The 24,961-nt window shown below is 41.1% G+C and overlaps 2 protein-coding genes across 4 annotated transcripts; both read right to left on the bottom strand.

Moving 5' to 3' along the window:
- Positions 1 to 3,184: 3,184 nt before the first annotated feature.
- On the bottom strand, positions 3,185 to 5,785 carry LOC115354457 (transmembrane protein 151B-like). Of its 2 annotated transcripts, none has more exons than XM_030044853.1 (2): positions 5,694 to 5,785; positions 3,185 to 5,054 (listed from the first exon to the last, which is right to left on the bottom strand). In XM_030044853.1, the coding sequence occupies exons 1-2, from the start codon at positions 5,769 to 5,771 to the stop codon at positions 3,645 to 3,647; spliced, it is 1,488 nt and encodes a 495-aa protein (XP_029900713.1). In that variant the 5' UTR covers positions 5,772 to 5,785; the 3' UTR covers positions 3,185 to 3,644. The 2 variants fall into 2 exon arrangements, with proteins under 2 accessions (XP_029900713.1, XP_029900714.1); XM_030044854.1 differs by having other exon boundaries at positions 5,691 to 5,771.
- Positions 5,786 to 11,116: 5,331 nt separating this feature from the next.
- On the bottom strand, positions 11,117 to 22,737 carry LOC115354694 (polyamine deacetylase HDAC10). Of its 2 annotated transcripts, none has more exons than XR_003927794.1 (21): positions 22,515 to 22,737; positions 21,161 to 21,295; positions 20,969 to 21,065; positions 20,167 to 20,264; positions 19,939 to 20,043; positions 19,758 to 19,826; positions 19,404 to 19,530; positions 18,581 to 18,646; positions 18,442 to 18,501; positions 18,139 to 18,228; positions 16,973 to 17,079; positions 16,791 to 16,858; positions 16,349 to 16,592; positions 16,110 to 16,200; positions 15,901 to 15,986; positions 14,390 to 14,446; positions 14,201 to 14,282; positions 13,814 to 14,002; positions 12,572 to 12,724; positions 12,041 to 12,170; positions 11,117 to 11,560 (listed from the first exon to the last, which is right to left on the bottom strand). XR_003927794.1 is itself a non-coding variant. In XM_030045162.1 (21 exons), the coding sequence occupies exons 1-20, from the start codon at positions 22,577 to 22,579 to the stop codon at positions 12,105 to 12,107; spliced, it is 2,055 nt and encodes a 684-aa protein (XP_029901022.1). In that variant the 5' UTR covers positions 22,580 to 22,737; the 3' UTR covers positions 11,117 to 11,562; positions 12,088 to 12,104. The 2 variants fall into 2 exon arrangements, 1 of the variants encoding a protein (XP_029901022.1); XM_030045162.1 differs by having other exon boundaries at positions 11,117 to 11,562; positions 12,088 to 12,170.
- Positions 22,738 to 24,961: the final 2,224 nt, after the last annotated feature.

The following is a 24,961-nucleotide window of genomic DNA, read 5'->3' as shown; positions in this document are numbered from 1 at the left end:
AAGGAATACTCCAATGTTTTGTCCCTTTTTCTCACCTCCCCATACTGAGACAAGATGTTGGACACCATGTTCACCTCTGTGTGTCCAGTGGTTCAGCTCTGTAACATTTCCTGTTAGCTTAGCATAAAGACTTGAAGTCTATGGGTGTCGTTAGCCTAGCTGCATCAAAGTGAAAAAATCAACCTTGCAGCAGCGCTGAGGCTCTTATTTACACAGTGGGTCATGTTGATTTGAAATATACATCTTGGACTTTTAGTTGGATAGTGGAACTGTAACCACTGAACACATTTATCCTTCTCTCTATCACAGGAATCCACACACAACTGAAAGTAGATTCAACACAAATGAACTTTTCCTATAAAAACTCTCATTTTTTTTTTTTTTTTTTAAATGCATATTTCAAATACACGGCACACTGTCACACTGTGTAAATAAGACAGCTTCTGAGTTGCTATAAGGTTTCTTTTTTCACTTTGACAGAGCTAGGCTAATGACTCCCATAGACTTCAAGTCTTTATGCTAAGCAAACATGATATGCTACCCCATAGGAACTGAACCACAGGACGTACAGAGATGGACATGGTGCCCAACATCTTGTCTCAGTGTGGGAAAATCAGAAAAAGGCTATTTTGTCAAAAAGCTGGAGTATTCCTTTAAGCATTAATTATCCAAAGAGGGGTTTTCTGAGCATGCGTGTTCTTTCACAGCACCGCTCTGCCTCTCGTCTCTGTATTTACACACATTCACAACATGAGCTGCCAAGACCCACCAGAGCCTTACTGCTGGCCATCGAGCAGCCGCTGCCAGAGCAGTGCCAGTGGAGGGTGAAGTGCCTTGCTTAAGGGCAAGTCAGCTGCAGTTGTTGAAGTTGGTGGGAACAATTCATTCCCTGTTCAGCCCTCATTCCTCCAGCTAGTTTGAGGACTCAAGCTGGAAACAGTTTTATACATGTGAGGGAACTTTTTAGCCCGACATTTATTGCAAATTCCTTTTTTTTTCCAGCATAAGATAAAACTGAATCCACATCTTTAAAAGATAATAAAATTATGTATACAGCCCATTTGATTATTACAACAAGAACATGTTAACATTTTACACAAGAGGGTATAAGCTTTAAGTGGTCATTTTACTGTATGTCTGAGCAATTCTGCAATTGTCCATATAACAGGGTAATTACACTACATGAATGCTTACTTTATTACGATATGGGAAATTACATCAACATTCAACTTGACTACAATTCATAATGTCTAATGTCACTTCAAGTGCATAATACTGGTATCACTACATTGAAAAAAATGTAAGAACAAGATGTTACTTGTTAAGATGCATACAATATGGTTTTGTTAGGTGCTATAAAATTTGTTTTTATAAAGTTCCCATGATGACAATGTGTAAACCTAAGTGCATTTACATCCTTGCATATGCGGTCTGTAAACTCTGTTCAAAAGAGCCAAGGCTCCTCCAGATACAAAAGTCAAATGTCATATCCAAACTCACCAGTGCTTTTGACCTGTTGACGTGTGCCGTGCTCCTTCACTATCTGAGCACATTCAATATACAATGGATAGTGAGACAGCCACTTTACAGATTCAAAATGGAACATTTTTCCTTTAATATAGATATATAATGGGCATATACTGCATTATATATGCTGGTGGTTTACATTCAGGTATGCTTTTATGGTTTTTGACACATTCAGTGTTAGCAGTATAGGAAATCATGCAAATTTGAGCACAGATTGGAAGTTAGCCTTTTTGCTGCTAAAAAATGGTCGAGTTTGGCTGACACATGACAGCGGTCGTGATTAATGTGTCATCCACCAGTTCATATTTGTCGTATGTTTGATGTAAACCTGTTTTCGTCTTTCCTATGTATGAGATTAATTTAATGTCATGTCCATGTGTGGTGTTCCACAGTTGCCGGCAGGGTTTATGATGGCAGTAGGTAGCAAAAAGTCTAATTTAAGACTAAATGTATTGATGATCACTCTTTGTATTGTGTATGTATTGCACCCCTTTAAACCACTGTCATCAGACTTTGCTACAATAATGTGCTTGCTTGATTCACAGGGAAAGTGTGATAGGAAAAATATGTTTTAGTGTAGTTCGTCACAGAAAATTGTAAAATATTACTGACCATTTGTTTGTACATGGCCAGTGTTGGGGTTTGTTTCCGCAACTTATCATTTTCTGAGTGAGGAAAGCCACATCATTCGACGGTAAAGGAAAAATTCACCCTGAAACACTTTTAAACTGTCTGAATTGGCAATGCACTTGTGTTTATGGGCCCTTTTTTGGTGTTTGGTGGTGCATTTTTCACATTTTTGCAACAAACTGGCCAAATGAAGATAATGTCATATCAAGATATTTCCAGTGTAGGGAGGAGTTTGACAGCAGAAATGGTTTCAGGTATCAGCTTTTGGTGTCAGTCCTTCAGAATCAAAGAACAAGGTCTTCTCTGTAAGTCAACATTTTGCAGCAATGTTCAATAGTCAAACAGGAATAAATCCAATGCACAAGATGCAGAGATACTAATTTCTTCACTTGCATTATCAGTGAACTATAATGCAATGTAGCCACAAGCTGTTGTGGTTTGAGTAAGTGAATCTCATTTATTCCCGCCGGGAAATGCCTCATTTCCTGCTCTTAATAGTGCTATGTAATAATTCCATGGTGCTGTCTCTGTCACTTTTGCTATTAATGTTGCTCCTTCCACCTATATGTAAAACTCACAGCCAAATAGAGCAAGTTCATTTCTGCACTATGGGGTTTATCAAAATTTATTCTGGGAATTGTTGGAAATCACAAACTGAACTAGAAGTAGATGAGGGAGGTTGAGGGAAAGTGGGTTCAATCAAAAAGATAAAATAATTCTCAAATGTGTTAATTATTCTTAACGGTGTAAAAGCATCCATGGGTCAATTTTTCCTGTAAGTATTTCAGGGCTCAGTATTGACCTGCCTCTCAGTAAGTGCAATATATATATATATTTTTTGCAAATTTTATGTTCCTCATCTTGCTCGTTCTGTTGAGACGGCAGCATTTTTCACTGTTATTGCTGTAAATAGAAGTTGGTGACAACTGTATTTCAACAAATTTGCAGAACTTCTGGACATATTTGTGGGGTAATGATGGAAGTTTCTGAGAGCAGCTCCACCTCTGTCTGACAGGTCGGTTTTGATGTTTTTGTTTTTGAGTTATAGATTCTAGTGTATGAGTGAGATATTTCATGTACATTTACACCGGTGCATCTCCTCCGTGGCCCTTTGAAAAGATCTTTTGAGGTAATCGCAGCTTCAGTTTCAGTTTTAGATGCACATATGAGACCTTCAAAGCTATGGCAATGTATAACAGCCTTTGTCTACATAGTTTTCATTGCGCGCCGAGCACATACATATTTTCACATTAGTGTACCCTAACAGGTTGACAGCCCACAGTCACTATGCTCTCCACTGATAGATCACTCTGTTATTGCTTTGGCGATTCTTGGGTATTAAAAGAGCAGAATCACAATGCAGCACGTGTGTTGTACACATGTAGCCTGTATCTCTCATGAAACATTGCTCGCACACTTGGCATCTCATGTCCAGTGTCTTTGTATGCTACAGAAATGCCACTGCATTTTTGTCAGTGACTGCATAGTCATAGGGAAGTCTCCACACAGGAGCCATTTCTGTGGAAGGACCTGTGGTTGTGGCAGTTTTCACTGCAGTGGACAATGAGCACTGGGAAGCAAAGGGCGTCCTGGTAGTCTGGGGGGTCCTCGTCATCTGTGGTGAGGCGCTCTGACAAACAGCGGGTGTTTTCGCTGGGACTCTCCTGGTCATCCAGGCTGCCACTCCTCCAGAAGCAGCTGCGCTGGGAGCCGTATCGCCGTGCCAGGGAGAAGCGGCTGCCGCTGAAGGGAATGCGGGAGCTGGCACCGGTACAGATGCTGAGGGCGCTCCTGGAGAAGACTGACGAGCAGCTGATGGCTCTGTGGCAACGCTCACAGTTCTGACGGAGGCCGCTGAAGCTCGTTGGGCACTGGGCCAGGTCCATGAGGCCAGCCTCTGAGTAGCTTGGCACCAGCTGCTGGTTGGACCGAATATGCCACTCCAGCTCTGTGCTGTCAATGGTGTTGACACGAGGGATACGACGGCAATATGGCCGGTCATCACAAGGGGTCACTGGGAGGTAATCATGCCCGAATAGCTTCTCAACACGAAAGTGGACATATGCAGTACGGTACTCTGTGAAGACTCTCAGAGGCCAGGAGAAAGTGAGGAACGAGGCGAGCCAAAAGACGTAGTGGGACAGATACCAGGGATGGTGCTCCGGGTCAGATAGCACCATGACATACTCCTTCAGGTCAATGTTTTTCAGGTGCATGCCCTCCCGGGCTTCCATATAGTCATCAAGGCCTTCATTGTCAGTGAAAAACCTTGCCCGCTGGGTGAGGTAGGAATTCTCAGACTCTACATTGGCAAAGCTGAAGCACTTGGTGAATCGCAACTTTGTGAGAGCTGATTTCTCCAGGCCAAGCAACTGTTTTGAGACATCCTTCACGCCACAGTGACTGTAGTCAAATTCAGCTTCTGCCACGTGGGTGTTGACGCGTTCATGGTAAACCTGGGTACTTGTGTAAGCATCTCCGTTGCGATAACGTGTGACCTGTCGAGTCCGGCGAACATAATGATAGCTGATGGCCTTCCACCAGATGCAGGGTTTAGCTTGCTGCATCCTTTGAATGCGCTCATAGATCCCCTCTACATCTACTTTATGCTGCAGCTCATTCTTGACATGGCAGTGCCAGCACTCCACAAGGTAGACCAAATAGAGCATGCCCAGGAGAGCCAGGGGAATGTAAATGTAGCCATCAGAGCAGGGGCTGTCATGGTACATCATAGATTTCCCTTTGAAGGCACTGTCAAAGGTGAGGCGGGTCACCTTGGTGACATGACACCAAACCATGGCTCCCATGCAGCCGTACATGAGGACAGACAGCAGCAGGCATTTCCAGAAGCTCTCGCGGCATAGTGACTTGCTCAAAGATTGCTTCAGTGGCCTTTGCTGTTGAGTCAAAGCAAACAAAACAAAACGAGTATTGAGAAGAATTTCCTACACCAGCTATTCAATGCAACAGAATGCAGTGTGCAGCAGGACAGTGCAACTGAACTACAGCCACCCATGACATCTGAGATGCAGGGGATATTTTTTTTTTTTTTTTTTTTTTTTTTTTTACAGACAAACTTACTGAAGGGGTCATGGTGTAAAAATAAACCGTGATTTCCTGCCATCTCATGCATCTTCTCCTGCACTGTGCTTTGCCAGAGTTACATGCTGGAAAGAGATTAAACGAAAATAAATGCAATCCACTAAGCTGATGACAATAAGAGACAGGTAAAGATGCTTTAGGCCCTGTCAGGTTGCCATTCACATGTAGGCTACCTCCCCACATTGGAATTAAAATTACTGGTGTGCAAGAGAGCGGTGATTCTCCCCTCAGAGTAAAACGGGAGAGGTTTTTTTTTTTTTTTTTTTTTTTTACAAGCCCGTAGCATAACCAAACAACCTCCCTGCAGTGTGTTACAGCCTGCACAGCGTGCTCACAGGATCATTGCAATCAATGCGACAATATCCAATATACAGATCACAGCGCAGAAAAAAAAAATGTTTTTGCGCTTGTAAATGATGATAGAAAACGGCTACCTCTTCTCTGGTGTCCTCCTCGAAGACGGTGGTCGTGCTGCTTTCACTCGCTGTCGCAGCCGATGCAGGAGGGGACATGGTGCACGGCTCGTATCGATAATAATGATAGGGCGTGGGGTATGGGGAGAGCAAGAGATTTCAATACCTTGCTCTGCAGCGTCCCTCAACCAAGACGAGCTACTTGGCAGACTTGCATTACACAATTCGATCATTTGGATCCACCCAGCCGTGAAAAAAAAAAATCCAGTATTTAGTAGGTGGTGATACAAACCCAACAAAGTCGGGGTCTTCCTACTCGGTGAAATAAAAAAATAAAAAAAAATAAAAAAAAGCGGGAGGAGGGAAACACCATTATAGGGGAGCCCGCATCTTCCCACCACGTTTTAGGTGTCAGTGCCGCAGTAACATGATCGTAGATTAGGCTGTATTAGCTGCTCGTCACTCCAACAGGAACATGCCCTGCCCCTTCAGGCCCGCCGCGGAGCCACCAGTGCGCAGGAGGTAATGGTGCCGCGCTGGGCTGTGGAGAGCTGCCAGGTCGCTGTCCATGGTGCTGACTTAATGGTGGCGGAGAAATCCACGATTTAACCCTTAGGGGGGATAACTCAGCCTAGTGCAAGTTGACTGAGGGCTACTACGGCGATATTACGAAAAATAGCATGAACTAGGTGTTATTTCTTGGAGAGACAACACCATAAAAAATGTGGGTAAACTGTGACCTCCAGTCGGTGATCACTGTGAGGCAAACGACCTTTAATAAAACCATTAAAATGAATTTCGTGCGCCTTTTATTTATTTATTTATTTATTCATGTATTGCCTTAAAAGACCTTTCTTCTTCAGGATTGCGGTGCATCGCATTATTTTATTGCTCCGATTACATTTGGTGGTGTGTTTTCTTTTTACGTTTGCTATGTTTATTTAAGTATATAATAATGTGACTACCCGCTGAGATATTGCATGCCGTGTTTGAGTTTAAGTGAGTCTAAATTTGAATCAGAGGTGGAAGCAACTAATTACATTTGCTCATGTTACTGTAATTGAGTTGCTTTTTTGAGTATTTTTTAAAGTCAGTCATTTTACTTAAATACTTTTTTTGGCTTGGGTATTGTACCTCACTACATTTAAATACATTTTAAATCATATTCACTACAGAGAACAAATGATCAGTGACAGATGGCAAAGTAATGGTACTTTTACTTGAGTATAGTAACAAGGAGGAATTCAGCACCAAAGTTTCCTGTAAGATCATAAGGAAAGACCTTAAGGTTGGTTGATACCAGTGAGCACAAATGCTACTTTGTATGTTCATACAAAACACTTTAACAATGAAATGAGTTTTCCACAATGCTGATAGCTCTAAAATCAACCAACTGTGTTATTTCTCTTAAGTATAACCTTTGCAAAGTTTACAGAATGTAAGCTGCTTAAATCTGAAACATACTACCAGCCCACATATTCACCTGTCCTGGTAAGGTATATATCATGTATGTAGAATGTTTTCCACATTCAGTGCCTTTATCTCTACATTTTAAACTAATGAGCTGGTGTTGGTTCATTGCATAGTTTTTTTTATTAACTGCTTGCATTTCTATATTTAAAAAACTGTTCAAAGACTCTTCAAAGAGTAAGTTATTTACAACATGACCTGCTGACAACAACACCATCAAACCAACCAAACTTAACAAAAGCACAATATTTGTACTGATTAGATTATGCTCTCAGTAAGAGTGTAATTCTCTTACATTACAGCAGGTTATATCAAAGTTAAAGTGGAAATTTAGGTGTGGTCTATTAAGCTGTAGATTAGTCGTCTCAGTTTTATTTGAAAAATCCCACAGTTTATGTTTCAGCTGTGGACTGCAGAATTTGATGAAGCCAACAAAGTGGGAAGTTAAAAATGAATGAATCATCATTTAGCATTCCCCTTAACGTACTGATGCAAAATTTCCCAAATAAATAACAAATTTCATACAGCTAAATAGATTATGGTGTGTGAAAACCAGTTCTCAGAATTGATCATGAACCATTTGTACCTGTAATGAACAAGTGTATGATGGAATGGAGCCATTAGCAAAGTATATACAGGTACTTTTAAAACCTAGAAAGGACCACGTGTCTGGTTATAAATTATAAATAATTGTGACTACATTCAACACAATATAAACAATGAATTAATCATCTTAAAAAAGTTACAAAACAACATGAAGGTTCAGTTTAGGCATCTGCCATGCGAGGGAAATCACCAGCAATTATCAGAAACATATGACATTTCAGGTCATAATTACATTTACAAAATCTTAAAAAATAAAATAAAATACAAAAATCCTTTCAGAAGCCAGTTTGACATAGTGCAGAGTCAAATTAAAGGAAAACTGAACTGTAGTAGAGTATAGAGTCCACATGGTGGTGAAATCTCCTCATCATCTGTGCTCCTCTGGACTGCTAATCCACCATACTGGACTTGTTTCTCTCCATTCACTTCCATAACGCAGAAAAACAGATTCCAAAATAACAGTTTTAACACAAATAAATACAAACTTAGCAGATTATGCCACTATAAAAAACATCCCAGTACCCTTTGGTGTGTGTGTAATTATAATTATTTGTGAAAGTACTATGAGGTTGTATCTTCCTGGGGCAAGGTCACTATGCAGAGGTTTCCTACAGACATACTTTCCAGATCTACTTTCCAGTTCAAACAGGAAAACAACAAGAAAAACAGCCATTTAATTTCCTAAAAAATGGGTACCGGGATTTTTAAATATATTTTATATAATGTCCATTTTGTACATTATCATAATTCATGCTGTTTGCATTCGTTGGTGGTATTGTGGGCCCTGTTTTTCTGTGCTCTGGAAGTGAATACAGAAAAACAAATACAGTATTCTGGTTTAGCACCCCTAGGGACCTATGACCTATGACCTATGACCTATGGACCCTTTAACCTTTAAGAGTTTTGTGATTTAAAGTGTTCCTCCCACTCCGCAATGTCCCAGTTTTGGTAGATTTACATTTTTCCCCAACAAAGCAGCCCTTTGAAGGTAATAAGACTATGGAGTCAAAACACTGAACAGTTTGTTACTGACTGATATGTACATTTAGGACTTTTGGGAAACTGAATGAATGAATGAATGAATGACGTCCACTTGTGTGGCTTTTACGTCCCAAACAGCATGAATACTCCTGCTTCCGCTCTGTTCACTCCTTCTCCCAGGGTCTCCTTTTCTGATGACGAAGCGCACCCTTCAAGGGAGAGCGATGAAAGCATTGGTTATGACTGAACAAGCCACTCATCTATTGAGTATGTGAAACCACAGAGCAATACATACATATGGATATGTAGACCTGTTGTATGTAACATGGATATGTATCGTCATGTGAAACTAGATATCGTCTGGGATTTTGGATATAATATGAAACGGCAGAGGTGTTGTCTGTTATCACACTACTGAATGGATATTATAAGTCATGATCATCCCCACAGGTATGAATTAGTAAGGCCCTACTGCACCCTCTGGTCACTAGACAGAGCAGCCTTACAAACTCATACCTGTGGGTGTGAACACTGATTCCCACTCATAACACCCATTCACTGGTGTGACAGCATTGCAATTGGGTGTCTTTTCCTTGTTTTAAGGTTGCATTAGAGAAAAAGGATGCAACTTTCTGGACTTCTTAGATTATAACTGTTTTAGTATTTGCCTGCTCTACCTGCATGCTCATCATATCCACATTAGTGACTGTTCGTGAAAACCTCATTGTGTAAATATTTTGTGAAAGCACCAACAGGCACCCCTGACAATATCTGCACAATATTGATAACTGAGGAAAATATACCTCTGAGTGTAGATAGATAGGCTATAGCTCTGTAGAGATCTATATTGATATTTAATTTTTTCCCCCACAGGGTGCAGGGCTACTTACAGAGTACATGTTGGAGAGGTTGTTGAAAAGCACTTGGCCGGCGCTCACTTTGTTCCTCACGCCCCGGATGGTCCCGTTCTTGCTGCAGATGTTGATCCTCTTGTTGCTGAAGAGCATCTCTCTCTTGGCACTGGCGTACAGCAGCAGGTCGTCCGGTTCGCCCCCGCTCTCGTCCAGAGCGGCCCCCGCCGGCAGCCCGTTCAGGTGGCTGTTGGCCTCGCTGGCCGGGGGCGAGCTGTCCCGCTCCGCATCCGGGTTGCTGGTGCAGTCCGAGTCCAGCGAGTCCGCCGGCGAGCCGCACCACGCCGTTTCATCCTTGAACACCTCCGTCAGGACACGACCGCTGTTCGCAGACGCCACCCGAAACCTGACCGTCCTCCCGGCCTTTTCTTTCTCCTGTTTCACCTTTGGCCTCTCCATTGAAACGCAAGAAAAGAAGTCTTACATGTTTCCCATCCCATTCAGCGGAGCCAGACACGCTCTTTCAGCCTGAGCCACAGCACGAGGCAATTATCAAACAATAATATCCCCATTGACGTGTCAAAACTGAGTCTGAAAATGCCTGGAGTTGGAAAACTAGACACCATAATGGTTAATAATAAATGGGGCTGTGCCATGGTAACAGCTAAAACAGGCAAACTGTAAATTGATATCTCACAGTCAATAATTGATCACGATCACTTTTCAAACGACAGGCAGACTAGACACCTGTTGTCTAGTCTTTAAAATGCAGACACTCCAGATATGACCTCCTCAGCCAGCAGTGACTGTACACTTCAGGCCTCCAGGCAGGCTTAACCTTTTACAGTTTGCTGCACTCTCACAAAAGCAGTTGCAGATCCATTTTTATTTTCTCTTTCAAAGTAACATTCACAACCCATGCCTCTTTTTAAGTGTATTTAAGCTCAGGGGCATCAGTGTCTATTTTGCAGGTCACCCTTGTTCATTATTCAGCATTTATCAGGTGTGTTAGAGGCATAGAAGCTCTCCTCAAATGCTCTACAGGTCATATAATGCTGCCTCAAGAGCTGACAGCTTGGTTTTGGTCCTCCATGTCTGTGTCATTTTTAAGATGATCGAGTGTGTCCTGATTTGTCAAGCTGACAAATCCTTTCGTCTTCATGTATTTTGTCATACCCATATTGCACCACACCTGCATAAGTGCTTTTTTCAATGTAAAGCAAATCTATCACATGGACCAAAATCATGTTAGTATTTGTATCTAACAATTTATCACCTTGTATTAGGATTTTATTAGCCATCAGTCAGAAATTCAGTGGATATAAGCAGGTTTCTGTTCTGGGCATGATATGCTAATGGCAATAAGATATTCTTCTACTGGACCCTGCTAGAGCCAACTTTGAGAACCACAGAGAACTTGTATTAACCATTTTGGTGGATGTCATATCTCCCGCTCTACTTGAAAAATCATCTTCCTGACAGTCAGTTCTGAGGCGTTGAGAGAATCTGTAATAAACCAGTGGACGTTCACAGAGATATGGGGATTATGAAAATAAACCTTTATTCATGAGGCAAAACATAAGGAATCAAACATGTTTCCTGCCATATTTTCTACACATTATACAAAATGTTCAGAGGAAATTAAGACACTTATTCTGAGGCAATGGCATATCCTACAGTCGGACAAATCTCTGCATGTTTTTCAAGACCCTCTCCTCAGACTGTGTAGGACAGGACGAAACCTAAACCGTCAACCGGTGAAGTCTGACTTTTCTCGACCTCTAAACATATGTCCCAACATCTGAGCTCAATTTCATGGTTCCAACCGAATGACAACCAGGATATGTGCCATTAATGTAGCGATACCTAATGTCCCTCATTCAGACATCCTCATAATTGGACACTGAGCCCAATCAAAGGCATGATTAGTATAAATAGGTGTTCTGTGCTCATATGAAGCTGTTGGCTTGAACCGTGCACCTGGGGAAGATCAAAAGAGACTATTAGATGTAGAAACATGAATCTGAACTGAACACATTTATCCATCTGTGTATCACAGTGATCTGCACACTCCTGAGGGTATAGGAAGATCCGATAACAAATGAACTTCTCCTAAAACAACTATCATTTGTTTTTTTTGTTTTTGTTTTTTTTTATATTCCAAGATGTCTTCAAAGTCATTCCAAGTCAAACAGCGACAGAAGGTCTACTGACCAGCATTGTTGAGTCAATTTTTCCATGTTTTCTAGTTTGATCTGTTGTGATCAACAACTCTTGTTTTTTAGTGGGTGATTCTCTCAACATTGCATCTGAAATACAGTGTTACCAATTCACTGAACATCAGTTCAGGTGCAAACCATAATATCTCTTGACAGATAATCATGTAAGTCAGATGTTCAGACAGTGACTGTATTTGTGGAAATAGTGCATATTGTGACAACATTTAAAATTCAAACTCACTTTGAACAGTAAAAAATGCCACAAAGTGGTAAAAAATTTGGTCCGCATGGATGAACAATGCTCCTCAGCTGATGTTTGATGCAGGATAAGGTGTGACTTTAACCCCTGTTGCCTCTTCCACTTTCTGGTGCTGTTTTCAGGAGAAAAAAAACAAACAAAACAAATTCGACTCAAACTGGATTCCCTACATTCAACCACCACCCTATATAGTACAGTTTCTTTTACAGTTGAGTGCTGAACGACATAAGTGGAATTTGTGCACTGTTCTTATACATCTAGAAACAGTCACAGGCAACTGGACTCCTTGAATGTTTCATTACTCATTCAAGAGGCTTCATCAGTTCTCATGTGGTAGGAATTTCCCAACCATTTAAACTCTGTGGGCGGTTCACATGCCATGTTCAAGTCATTTACGGCTGTAACAACAGATTTGATTTACTGTTGTGAGCTCTACAACAACCTGGACAACTGAAGACTTTCATTGGCATACTGGTTTTGTAAATGATGCTGATTTTGTTGACATGCATTCACCTGCAGTAACTTCCAGTCAGCTTGCAGTGTGTTTCTCAGTGTCTCCAGGGCCTCCAAATCCTCTGATAGAAGGTTTCCCAGGAGCCCCAGCATGGGGGCCGGGCTCCCCAGGAGAGCAGAGGCTGTGGGGCCGGCTGACGCCGTCTCATTTTCCTGGGAAAACAAAAGAAAATGAAGCACAGTCCTGCTGTGGCTTTAAAGGGATGGTACACCAAAACATGGTAATTTGAATGAAAACAGTTACTATTGTCATCCTAACATCATCAAACTGTGAAAATATGAGGTCTGAAGTTTCTGCGTAGTGAAAGAGTGCAAGAGTAAGAGTGGAGTGATCCAACCAGAACCTCAGTTTTTATTCTTCCCGCCCCCGTTTGATTGACTCTTCAACTGTACCTGATATACTCCGCCTGCTGGTAGCAACTGTTAGTGCACTTGCACAGCTGCCAATTCTGATCCTGAATACACATCCACCAGTTTACCGGGGAATATTTTACCCAACTACCATCCTATCAGAAGAGGTGACAGCTAGTAAAAGCACTTCAGTCTACTTATCAAGCTTTAACTAGCAACGGCGTCAGTCATGGACTTTCTCACGTCAACTCTACAAGCCTCCAAAGTGGAAGCTTTTAACAAGTGAGTTCTACGGTAAAGTTACGGTAAAGTCTGGACCAGGGGTGTCCAACCAGTAGCTTGCAAAATACCATGTTTTTGATGTGCATTGTTTTTGTGATGAAAATGTATCATCAGATAACATTTTACACATGCAAAAGATGATGCATTTAGCTAGTATCGACTTCAAGTTTATTGATGAGCGGTTTGATAAGATCTAAGTCATATAAGACATGAGAAGCTCTTGGCCACTTTCATGTTTTAGAAAGATCTCCATTTTAGTAAAAGATACTGACTTTTAGGAACTCTCACATCTTAGTGGAGGACGAAGATACTGGTACTCGGAAGTAACACTACAAAAACAGAAGATCCCTGTTTTTAAGCGGAGTTTACCATCCCTTTAGAGCCACTTTTATATAATTAACTGAATAATCCACCTCAAAACATGTGTTTGCCATCATGAGGGCTTGAAAATGTGTTTATTTACTTAAACAGCAGTCTTTGCAAGTAGATCATTCTGCCACTCTCACATTAAATCCTCCCACAAATAAGCGAAGCCAGTCAACAGTTTTTTTTTAAATAATTATCATCATCATCATCATCATCATCATTACAGTACACCGGCCCCCTCACCTGCATGAGCACCAGTGTGTGCCCCTGCGCCAGGCCCTGCAGCAGACCAGCTAGCTGCTGCCACACACTCTCACACACTCCGCTACCTGGCATCCGAACCAACAAAACCAGGCCGGGGTTGTACTCGTAGCCCAGAGGCAACAGGAGGCCCAACACCGCCTGCATGAACCCAGCCACGTCACTGCAGCCCTGTGGAGCGAGACACACACACACACACACACACACACACACACACACACAAATAAGTACATGTACAGCCCTGCACACAATCACGCAAACAAGTATGTATAGGGAAACTGTTATTCTACACACACTCCCTGCACAGACACATTCACACAAAACATGCAGTGATAATGAATACTACTGAGCTACTACAACTCCCAGTACCTTCCTCAGACAAACAGGAACGCAATGTTTGGATTTCTGCCCTTGTGCCTCCGTGCTGCTGATGTGCACCAGGAGAGTTTTCCTAAACAAACAGATGTAAAAGATTTTTGTTAACATTTGAGGCTCTTGCTGTGTGCTAGCTGCTCTGTCGTATTGACAGCGCACCTTTACAACACTGACAACACTCACCCGTCCTCTGTGATGCGAGTCGGGACACACCCGTCTCCCACACACACCAGCAAAACCCTGTGGGAGGACACAGCGATACCAAATGAGTCAAATATTCTCTGTGATAATGTTTGGGACCCTCCAAAGATCAGACATAAAAAGTCAAATGTTTGGGATCTTGAATAGACTTGTGAAGGTGTGTGATCAGATGTATAAGGAAAAATGGTCTGTTTATATGGTAGAAACCAAAATTACAAATTTATTGTCCCATAAAAAATAGCGCCAGTGTAGCTTCATTTTTGTTTGATTGTTCTGTTGACAAAGACGTAAGTGATGTACTTTTTAGGGATATGTCCTCCATTTACGCAGATTTCTTTTGGCTGGATGATTTTGAAAAACTAAAGTTGTGCTTCAGGAATGGAACCTTTTTTGTAGCAGATTTTGTTTTCCAAGCTTGCGAGAGAAGGCAGAATATTTTGTTTTAGACCAAGCTGTATACTCATTTTGTGTTATGACATGTAATGAAATGTTTGGACCTCTGCAGCTTTTACAGCTGGCATCTCATACACCCATGAGGGCTGGGTGCGCATTTGTGCATGACACTAAAAATAAAAGAAAAACAAAAATCAATCAAAAATCAAATCCCCCACTAGGAAAATGTCTTTTGATTTGTTTTCCCTCTAGAATTCCACCACAGTCACACAGCACTGGTTTGTGATGGTCACCACACTCCGTATTTTAAGATTACATGTCATGATGTACCATTTGGTGTAACCACCTTTGCTAACCCTGTCTCATTCTACTTTGGTCAGCCTTCATTTCCCAGAATAACTTTTGACAACCTTAGAGGGGAGTTCTCTGTGCTGCATACATCTCAGTGGAGAGACTGACGTAATGTGGTATTTATTTCCAGTCGATAAAAGGGTGCAAGTGGAGAGAAAATAATGTTGAGGTTGTTGGGCCTTGTCAAAGAAGGCATATAAATTTATATTTCACACAAAACCCATAACAGCATGCTGCACCTCATTATGGACTTGTGAGTCAGTGGACAAAATGTCACCTGTGCCTCTTGTACAATGGATTTACTCACCTTTTTACTGTTTAATATTCATGCAAAATGGTGACTTGAGATAAAAACCCTCGTTCTTTGATCTGGAGGGGCTTAATGCCAAAACTCTACGGTCACCATGGATGTTTCAGATAGCTGAATGCAATTTAAGGGTGCTGGAAATAATTTGACAAGATGGTATGTTATCTATGTTTGGCCACATATCCAGAGATAGCAGAAAGGTGCACCTTCAAACAAAGGGAAAATAGCTATTTAAAAAAAATAGCTATTTAATAATGTTGAGGTGTTATAGAGTGAATTTCCCTTTTAAGGACCATTTTATGATTAAAAAAAAGTTGATGTGGAGGCTAGAACTCGAGTCTGCCAGTTCAGGGACTTTTTCTCTAAACAGTGTAAATACGTGCGGGAGGCATGAGCTTTATAAATGTAATGAGATGTAAAAAGTCACGCTGTATCGCTGTACCTGTTGGTGAGTGAAGTGGGAGCATGCTGCATAACACACACCATCGCCATGGAGACATCCTGGACCAGTGCTAAGCCGTTACGAACCTGGCAGGCAGTGATTTGATGTGAGATTAATTTGCGGTACAGATCAGCAGCCGGTGCAAAGCAATGACAGTAGGTAAGATCTGATCTCCAAATGACAAGATGCAAACATTATCCTGACCGTACCTCATTCTTGGCCATTCTCTCTAAAAGGGCAATGAGATCGCAAAGGGCTGTGAGAGTAACCTTGTCCTCTGACTCTTTGAAGAAGTCCCCTCTGATTGTGGAGGGGAAAAAAACAAATCCTTTATGGCACAAATGAAATCATGATCATACATTTCTTATGTGCTGAATCTTGTGCGTAACCCTTCCTGAGTCAATAAATAGCAATTCTCTGAAATAAATTTTCTCCCATAGGCCCTCACCTGATTCTGTTGAGTACAAGTGAGGAGGGAGCCTCTGCTGAGCTGCAGCGTTTACATGCGTCTGGGCAGGCCACGCCCTCAGGGAGAGCCACAGCCGTGCGTACAGGAGGACAAAGACGTTTTGGAGGCTCTGGCCACACTATCTCCTCTGGGCTTCTCTGCTCTTGTGCCTCAGGCTCATTCCCAGTTTTCTGTTCGGCTACTTTTAGGGACTTGGCGCTGAGCTCAGAGGCGGGTAGATCAGCTGAAGAAAGAAAGGATTTCACATTTTAAGGACAATGAATATGAAAACGAAAGGATATTAAATGAAAGGATACCATTTTAGATAAAGAACAATGAGCTTCATGGGAGGATTGAAATGCAGGGTTGACACATCAGTTTGTTAATGTTTATTACTGTGAAATGAATGAGACGATCATTAGCAGGCATGGGGAGGTTGTACCTGTGTACTTGAGACAGGACCAGTACTGCTTGTGAGCTGATCGGACACAGTGGATGGACTTGAGCACACTAAAGTACACAAATAAAAAAAAATTAATAAATAAAAATCACTGCAGTGTTCAAACAGCTGCTGAAGAGCACGTGTCATAACTGTGTAGAAATTTGATTGACAGTCAGACGGACCTTTCACAGGGACCACCCAGGTCTGCAGGTAGAGGGGCGGGGTCTCCAAGCAACGTTTGAACAGTCTGGCACACGGACTGGGCGAGGGAGGTTAAGTTGTAGCCTCCCTGGGAAAACAAAAACATTCACACAGAACAGAATGGAATCAAGCAGGTGAAGGGGCTTCATGTGGATGTTAACTGCATTTCCAGCAGGGCAGTTCAGTTCTTTCACTGATACACTTATATAGGACATCATGGCAAAATATGTGATATGGGACACCCTGATGAGCTATCGAGAGCTTGAGGACAGGCACCCAGACAGTAAGAGGACAAATACTCGTGTTGTCCAGATTTTAAAAAGAGCATTAATATTTACCACCTGTAATCTATCTGAAAACACACATACCAAAAAAAATAAATAAATAAAAATAAGCAAAATGGTCCTAAGACATTTTTATATCATGGTCTGGGTGAATGCTCTTCTGTTTGGTGTTAAAACTGTGTATTGTGCACATAGTTTGGCTCAAGTTTAATCATTGATCTAAATTTATCCCAACCAAACCTGTAACCATGGCAACAACAAAAAGCACAGCTGTCAAAGGTCCTTATCAACTGCGGCAGCACGGCTGAGTTTTTGACATGATGAGCTAATGACCAGGAAGGAAAACACACCATTTCTTTCAATCAATCTATTTGGAGAATACAACAATTTTAATGAATGGGATGCAGCAGAGGGGAAGGAAATGGAGAAGAAAAAAAATAACAAACATACCAGGAGACAATTTTGGCCTAAAATCAGCTTAATACTTTGTAATGAGTTACAATGATGGAGCCATCACCCTCGCTTACCTCACCCTGTTATAATATTTACTGTGACTTGGATGTATGAGGGACTAGGATTATTCCTTGTCATGACAACGGTTAGCTCCGGCTTCATAACCTTTCGACTTTGAGTGCAAAACATCCACCAAAAATGTGTGCATGCTTTTCATTTATATTTGTACAACTTAGACAATTTTAAAGCGTTTTGAGTTTGGTGGTTTTTTGCATCCACATCGTGCCTTAAACCCGTTGATCACCTCTTGCTTACATCATTCTAAACACTGCAGAATATAAGATGATATTAAATAGTTTAATTTAAATGGATCTGACACTACATCGTGTTAGAGTAGTGATGTCACTGACCTCCAGGACCGCACACAGTTTGCCGCCTGCCAGGTTCATCAGGAGGTGAGTGAGGTGGGCGAAGATGTCTGGGGTGGCACACATTTTCCCCTGAACATAAAGAAAATCACAAACAAATCATCCTGCTATGTAATTAAACCAGATGATGTGCCAGTCACACTGCTGAGGGGACACACAGTTTTATAGCACACACTGTATCCTCACATACAAGCGCAGGGAGTCACACATAGGTTGAATATATGATGCTACACACACTTAACTTACACAATAACAATATACTGCATTACAAGTGATTTATCTCACCTCTGGGTCACCGATGGCTGAGTCAAAGCCTGCCGACACCAAGACCAAATCTGGGCAAAACTGTAACAAAACATTTAGATCAATACTCTAGTATACAGTCAGCACATATTATTCTCAAAGGATTAATTTCCTGGCTCACCTCATAAGCAACGGGCAGCAAGACATGGAAGAAGACTGCCAGGTAGTCACTGTTCTCCATCCCCACCTAAACGTGGATATGGGATTAATTAAAGGTTCACATAAACAAAGCTTAATGCCAGAATTTCTCAGATTTTCTGTGCCTATTGTAAGTTTTGTTTTAGGTATTTTTTATGTTTGTTTGTGTGTTTTATTAAAGGAATACTCCAATGTTTTGAACATAATACCCTGTTATCGACTTACCCAGACTGAGACAAGATGTTGGATACCATTTTTGATTTCGATTCCTAGCATTTCATGTTAGCTTAGCATAAAGACTTGTGGTCTATGGGAGCCGTTAGCCTAGCTCCATCTAAGTGAAAAATAAACCTTACAGCCACTTTGAAGCTGTCTTATTTACACAGCGTATCGTGTTTATGTTTAGGTTGACCTAAACATAAACCTAACCACTGGACTGTGCATCCAGTGGTTTGGGTTTTTGGAATATTCCTTTAAACGCTGTGTTGCTGCTATTTTTGGCCAGGGCTCCTTTGAAAAAGACATCTTATAATCTCAATGGGACTCAACTGGTTAAATTAATGTCTCATTTAAAAAAAATGCTATGTTAGAAAAACTAATTTATATCATCATTATTAAATGGAGAAATGCCACAGATGGTCATTTCTACTTGTTTTTCAAATTCTTTGAAATGACGAAGGGAATCTAGGATCAAACTGAGCCACATTTTTAGAACCATGTCCAGAAACTGGGACAAACAACAACAACAACAACAACAACAGAAGATGCAGAGGCATTCATTCTTTTCTAGGTAGATGTTTGATTACCTTGTTCCATGGCACATTAATGTTAAATCCAGCCCCTTTCTCCTTGCCAACACTGTCGTAGTCTGATTCTCGGAGGTTCGGCCAGAAGTTCTGATGCTCATAACGATGCCAAGAAAAGTAGAGAACGCTAAAAAAATAAAAACACACAGAATTTGACATGTGACTAGACTGTGACAGCAGCCATACACAACTTAAAGGATATGATATGCTACCTGTAGGAACCAAACCACTGGATGCACAGAGGTGAAAATGGTATCAAACATCTTGTCTCAGTCTGGGCAATTTGGAAAAAGGGCATTTGGCTCAAAATGTTGGGGTATTCCTTTAAAATCCTTGCATTAGAAAAAGACTCACTTTGGATCATCTTCAAAGCAATACTGCACCCCTTGACCATGATGCACATCCCAGTCAACGATCAACACCCTAAGAAAAATAAGGACCCATAAAGGTTAGACAAATACAACACTTAGACAATAATTTACTTGTTAATGAGAAAGAAAATGACACAAATAAATCAGAGGTAGCTTCTTATTACCTTTTGGCCCCATATTTTTGCATGGCGTATCGAGCCCCAATTGCCACATTGTTGAATATGCAGAAACCGCTGGCCGCACTTTTCTGGCTGTGGTGCCCTGGCGGTCTATTAACAGTGACAGAAAACAAACAATGCATTGAATAAAGAAATAAAACGAAATGTTTATCAGTCGGCAAAGGTGACCTCAGCAAGTTGTCGAAATTTAAGGCACCTGGTAGCACGCCTCACCTGACCAGAGCTATGCCGTTCCTCACCCGGCCCGTCATAACGCTGTCCACCAGCTGCAGCGTGGCCCCCACGGCCAGCTTGGCACAGTGATAGATGTTCTGGGACAGGAAGTGAGAAACAGGGGCCATTAGCTGACGGTGAACCTGCTTGGTCATCACAGGCTGACGAGCAGCAGTGAGGCTCAGGGGAAATGTCAGCTGCAGCACCTGGCATTGCATCTGACCCTATTTTCAGAGCATTAGAGCCGGTAGCTTTTGCAGCCAAAATAAAAATCCTATTTTGATGCGTCATCATGACACAATGACTACTTGTATAATCGCCCTAACTATGTATGGGATAGAGTGAGCATTAAAAAAGGACCCTAACACACCAAAATAGCTGTTGGTGCCATACCCTACATGTCCATTTTGCTGTTTTCTTATTCCTGCACAAATAACTGGAAATATCTGTGTGGTCAATTATTATCAATGTATCAATGATAGTTTTTAGCGAGAGCATTTTTCAGCTACCAAGAATGTCAACAACAAACGGATTGTCTGTGTCCACTGAATCGACCCCTATCAAATAAACATACAGATAAAATAAAAAAGTGATCGAGGTATTAGTCTCTTCACCGTGAGTTGCCTCAGTACAAAATAATGTATTGCAACTTTGTGGATCTACAATTATTTTGTTGTTATTATGTTGTTTTTCTCTTCTGAACTGATCTTTCTTGAATGAATGAGTGCACAGAAGTGAGTTGCGCAAGTCATCTGCGAAATTTGCTCAACAAATTAAATTAGTATAATGAGACAGAACTCACAGGGTGGAAATAGACGTCACCGTATTGCTGAGTGAATGCCATCAGGTCCTCCAGAGTCATGTAAGGGGTCTTCTTCACTGCCTCCAGGTACTCCTCGCTGTTGGGTCACAGGTCACATTCAGACATTTATCCATCACAGAGCAAGTAAGGACTACGGAGGCTGTGTCATGGCACGACGGAGCGCAGACTGACCTGTGAACCAGCAGAATCTCTTCGTCTGTGGCTTCACGAACCGCTATGGAGACACAGCGAGCAGCCAGACCGGTCCTGACCAAGGCCTCATGACTCACTGTCAGACGCTCAGGGACCTCGATCTTGCATGCTGGGCTGCAGCAGGAGTCATGTTAAAAATGGTCTCACTGAGCCTGTGTGGCGTGTTACAGAAATCCACCTGCAGAAGGTGCTACATGGACCGGGCATCAAACTGCACAACCTGCCCAGCTGGCACTTTAACATACTCACAGGTGAATCTGCATCACGGGTCATGTTGAATCACCGCTGGATTTTCTTTCAGCAATTTTTTTTTTCCCGACACGAGTTATAGGATAACTTTGCTTTTCACTCTACACTGTAGGCCTACAAAATCGGCTGGTCCAGAGCCAGCCCTGGACACAGGTCAATCAAGGAAGAATGTTTATGGCCGTGCAAGAGTGTAATAAATATTAAATTTTTTTGTGTGCATCAGGGACAGGGAAGATATAAAATTGAGCAAACTGTAAATACAGAAAATGTGTAACTGTGAGACTTTTGTCCTCGCTGTTAAAACCAACTAATTCCCACATGCTTACATTAAATATTCCTCTTTTTTCCCTCTAAATTCCATTTTAACATATTAGATTAGATTAAATTAAATTAGATCTAGCAGAGCTATTGCATATGGTATGAAAAACATTTTGTAAATGTTCTTAGTTGCTGCAACAGCTCTACGGCGTCTTCCTGAGGGCAGTTTCATGAACTCATTACAGAGGTGATAAATGAGATCAGACACATTTCCAACTATTTGTTTCACATGCATTTTATATATACATCCCAACTGTCTCTGCTCTTTGCCAATAATTTAACAGGCCATGTTTATAATTCTGGATAGTCTGTTTTTTGTTTTTAAACCCCCGGTGGGCACCCCATGCACACACATTAAAACACTTTTCACAAGACATCTGTCAACAGTCTCAAAAATGTCCTTGCTTATCTCGGATGATTCCAGCTCCCTGATTAGATAAAAGCATTGCATTGCTTTTTGAAAATTTAAATTGAAACTCCTCTCAGCAGGATGCTCACTGATCAGAGCAGGCGGAAAATAATAATAACGATGGCAGACACTGTGGTGACTCCTAATAGCCAGCTGCTCAGTGTTACTTTCATTAATACACAGCTTTGCCACCACTATTCCCAGTATTCCCATTAAGGCGCGTTGAGTGCAGAGGTTATGGTTTATTTAAAGGGCTATTCAGGAAGGCACATAAAGTTTTTCAGTTTTTAATTTAAATTGGCCCTAACCCTCGGGTGATGTTGGGTCCAACTGGCCGTTGGTAAACTTGGTACTCACTCCACCCACAGCAGCTTGTACTTGGTCATTTCCTCGTCGTATAGGAGCGCCGTGCCCGCTGCCATCTTCTCTCCCGGCCAGGTTCCGGCTCCTTCACTCACCTCGTTAACGCGGAGCGGAGGCCAGCGGTCCGAAGGTGGCCGACAGTAAAAACAAGCACAGTAAACCCAAAACAACTAGAGACAGAGGTCCAGGTAGCACAAAGGGCAGACATGTTCGTGGACGTCATCACGCTGCACGTCAAGGAGGCGTCTGAGCCAATTAGAGCCCTCGACGCTGTCCCGCAGGCGACAGGGGGCGCCAGAGCTGCAGCTGCTGTTAGCTCTGTATTTGAGTGCATTCAAGGATACATGTCACACACCTTCTTTTTTTTCCCAGCAGAAAGGCTGCTGAATATACTTCAGTGTAAAAATAAATTAAAAATAAATTAAAAAGTAATTTGTCTATACCTTCTTTTTTTTTTTTATCAGTCCCTATCATATACTGACATGGTGTTTGCAAATTATTCATAGAATGGTTTAGTGAATGTCTTGGTAGTTAATCATTTACAAATGGGTAACAGAGCGTGACTTTACTCGGGGACACTCGGTGCTGAACATTTGACTTTATTTATACTTCTACTAACTTTTTTGTTTAAGTAACCTAATTGATGAATTCATTTATCTATTTGGCTTTTTTTTTTTTTTTTAATTAATTATTATTATTATTATCAGTGATGCTGGGCTAATGCATGGCTCTGATCTAGCCTGCATTTACTCATGCATTAAAACATCACGAGTCATGCATTACTTAAAAATTGTACCTTTATTGTACCAAGTGTTACGGTTATACACTAATGCAGTCAGACATTTGCAGATCTCAGTGTATTTGCAGATCTGATGTTGATGTTACTTTATTGATCCCAAACTGGGAAATTCTCACGTTACAGCAGCATCGTCAATAAAAAAAAAAACATAAAATAAAATTAAAATTAAGAAGTATATACAATAGAGACTAAATATACTAAATATATACACTAAAGACAATAAGGGCTAAGTATATACAATAAACTAAGAATATGAGATGTTGAAATGTGAGATACACCGATGGTAATAAAAAATATGAAAAATGAAATATACAGATAGTGGATATGGAACAGGGTAAGCTTGAAACCATGAAAAACAGGAAACCAAGTGGCAGAACCCGACGCCCGAACTGTCCGACTTGATTCGGACCCATGGAATCACCACTTCCAATAAATAAACAATTAAGGTGCTGGGTGATGGATAATAAATAAACAGTTATGGTGCTGAATAATGGATAATAAAATAAAATAAACAAGTAAGGTGCTGAGTAGTGGATAATTAATTTAATTTAATTTACTGGGAGTAAATTATAAATGAGCGATTTTTAAAATATTACTTTTTACTTGTTGCTGTCTGAGCTCCTGTCGGGTGAGCTTGTCCCACAGGAGCAGTGGATTGGAGCAGGGTATCGTGGCTCCTCTCTGGGTGCATTGACTTGCTCAGTCCGGCAGGTGGAGACAAAGAGCTGTGTTGAGCTCGCTTCCACAGAGGGCCATCTGCTCTCTGCAGGACATGTTGTCTTTAAACTAAATAGTTTGCCCTCTTTGTTATGTTGGGTAGATAAAATCTGCCAAGAATTTTACTTCCTTCTTAAAAAAAAAAAAAAAGAAGAATTCAACCAAACAAAATCACCAAAAATGCAGTAAGCTACTGCTGATAGAATATTAAGCTATTTTACAGTCTTCATATATCTATACCACACTCTCACAAGTACTAAAAGGGCAGCATAATGAAATGCAAACGCCAAGGCCAAGGCAATGAACAAATGAACAATGAATAACAAAGAAATTACCTGAAATTAACAATAAAAAAACAGCTTATTATTAATTGCCACTGTAAGAAATGTCCCTGTCAAATTACAGTATAGAGGCCAGCATTATACTGTTATGAATGAATGAATGATACTTTACTGATCCTTTGCAGGAAATTACATTGTCACAGCAGCTTCATCACTTCAACACACATAAAATTACACACTCATAGGGCTGATGAGTGGGTGAATAAATAAATAAATAAATATACATCATACAGGGAGCAGAGATTAAGATCTTATTCAACAGTATACATACTGTAATCTACAACAACAGTTAATTAACTGTAAAAAAAAAAATACAGTAACTTGCTGTAGAATATCAGCATTTAGAGTATAATACTGTCAACTATGTGATTGAATCATTGAATCAAACGGCTCAGACAAGAGATGGGGTCATTTTGTAAGGTATTAGTGTATAACGGTAACACTTGCTACAATAAAGGTACAATTTTTAAGTAATGCATGTCCCGGTCAAAGCCCATGAGTTTTGTTTTTTTCATATGGGTGGCCACATGTGGATTGACAGTTGTTGCCTTTTTTGATCCAGCTTCCCCATCTTGGTGGAAACC

The sequence above is a fragment of the Myripristis murdjan genome, chromosome 22 (genome assembly GCF_902150065.1).
Source record: "Myripristis murdjan chromosome 22, fMyrMur1.1, whole genome shotgun sequence".
NCBI classification, from domain to species: domain Eukaryota; kingdom Metazoa; phylum Chordata; class Actinopteri; order Holocentriformes; family Holocentridae; genus Myripristis; species Myripristis murdjan.
Note: the sequence above shows the minus strand (reverse complement) of the source record. Positions and strands in the feature narration are given on the sequence as shown.

What these genes read in the sequence shown, in the direction of transcription:
- LOC115354457 (XM_030044854.1), bottom strand. Translation starts at nt 5,771, where the DNA reads ATGTCCCCTCCTGCATCGGCTGCGACAGCGAGTGAAAGCAGCACGACC. An exon ending in AGGACACCAGAGAAGAGGTA is followed by an intron (nt 5,055 to 5,690) that starts GCCGTTTTCTAT and finishes TTGACTCAACAG; the next exon opens with CAAAGGCCACTGAAGCAATC.
- LOC115354694 (XM_030045162.1), bottom strand. Translation starts at nt 22,579, where the DNA reads ATGGCAGCGGGCACGGCGCTCCTATACGACGAGGAAATGACCAAGTAC. An exon ending in AACTGTGTGCGGTCCTGGAG is followed by an intron (nt 17,080 to 18,138) that starts GTCAGTGACATC and finishes TTGTTTTCCCAG; the next exon opens with GGAGGCTACAACTTAACCTC. An exon ending in CCCACTTCACTCACCAACAG is followed by an intron (nt 14,447 to 15,900) that starts GTACAGCGATAC and finishes GTCCTCCCACAG; the next exon opens with GGTTTTGCTGGTGTGTGTGG.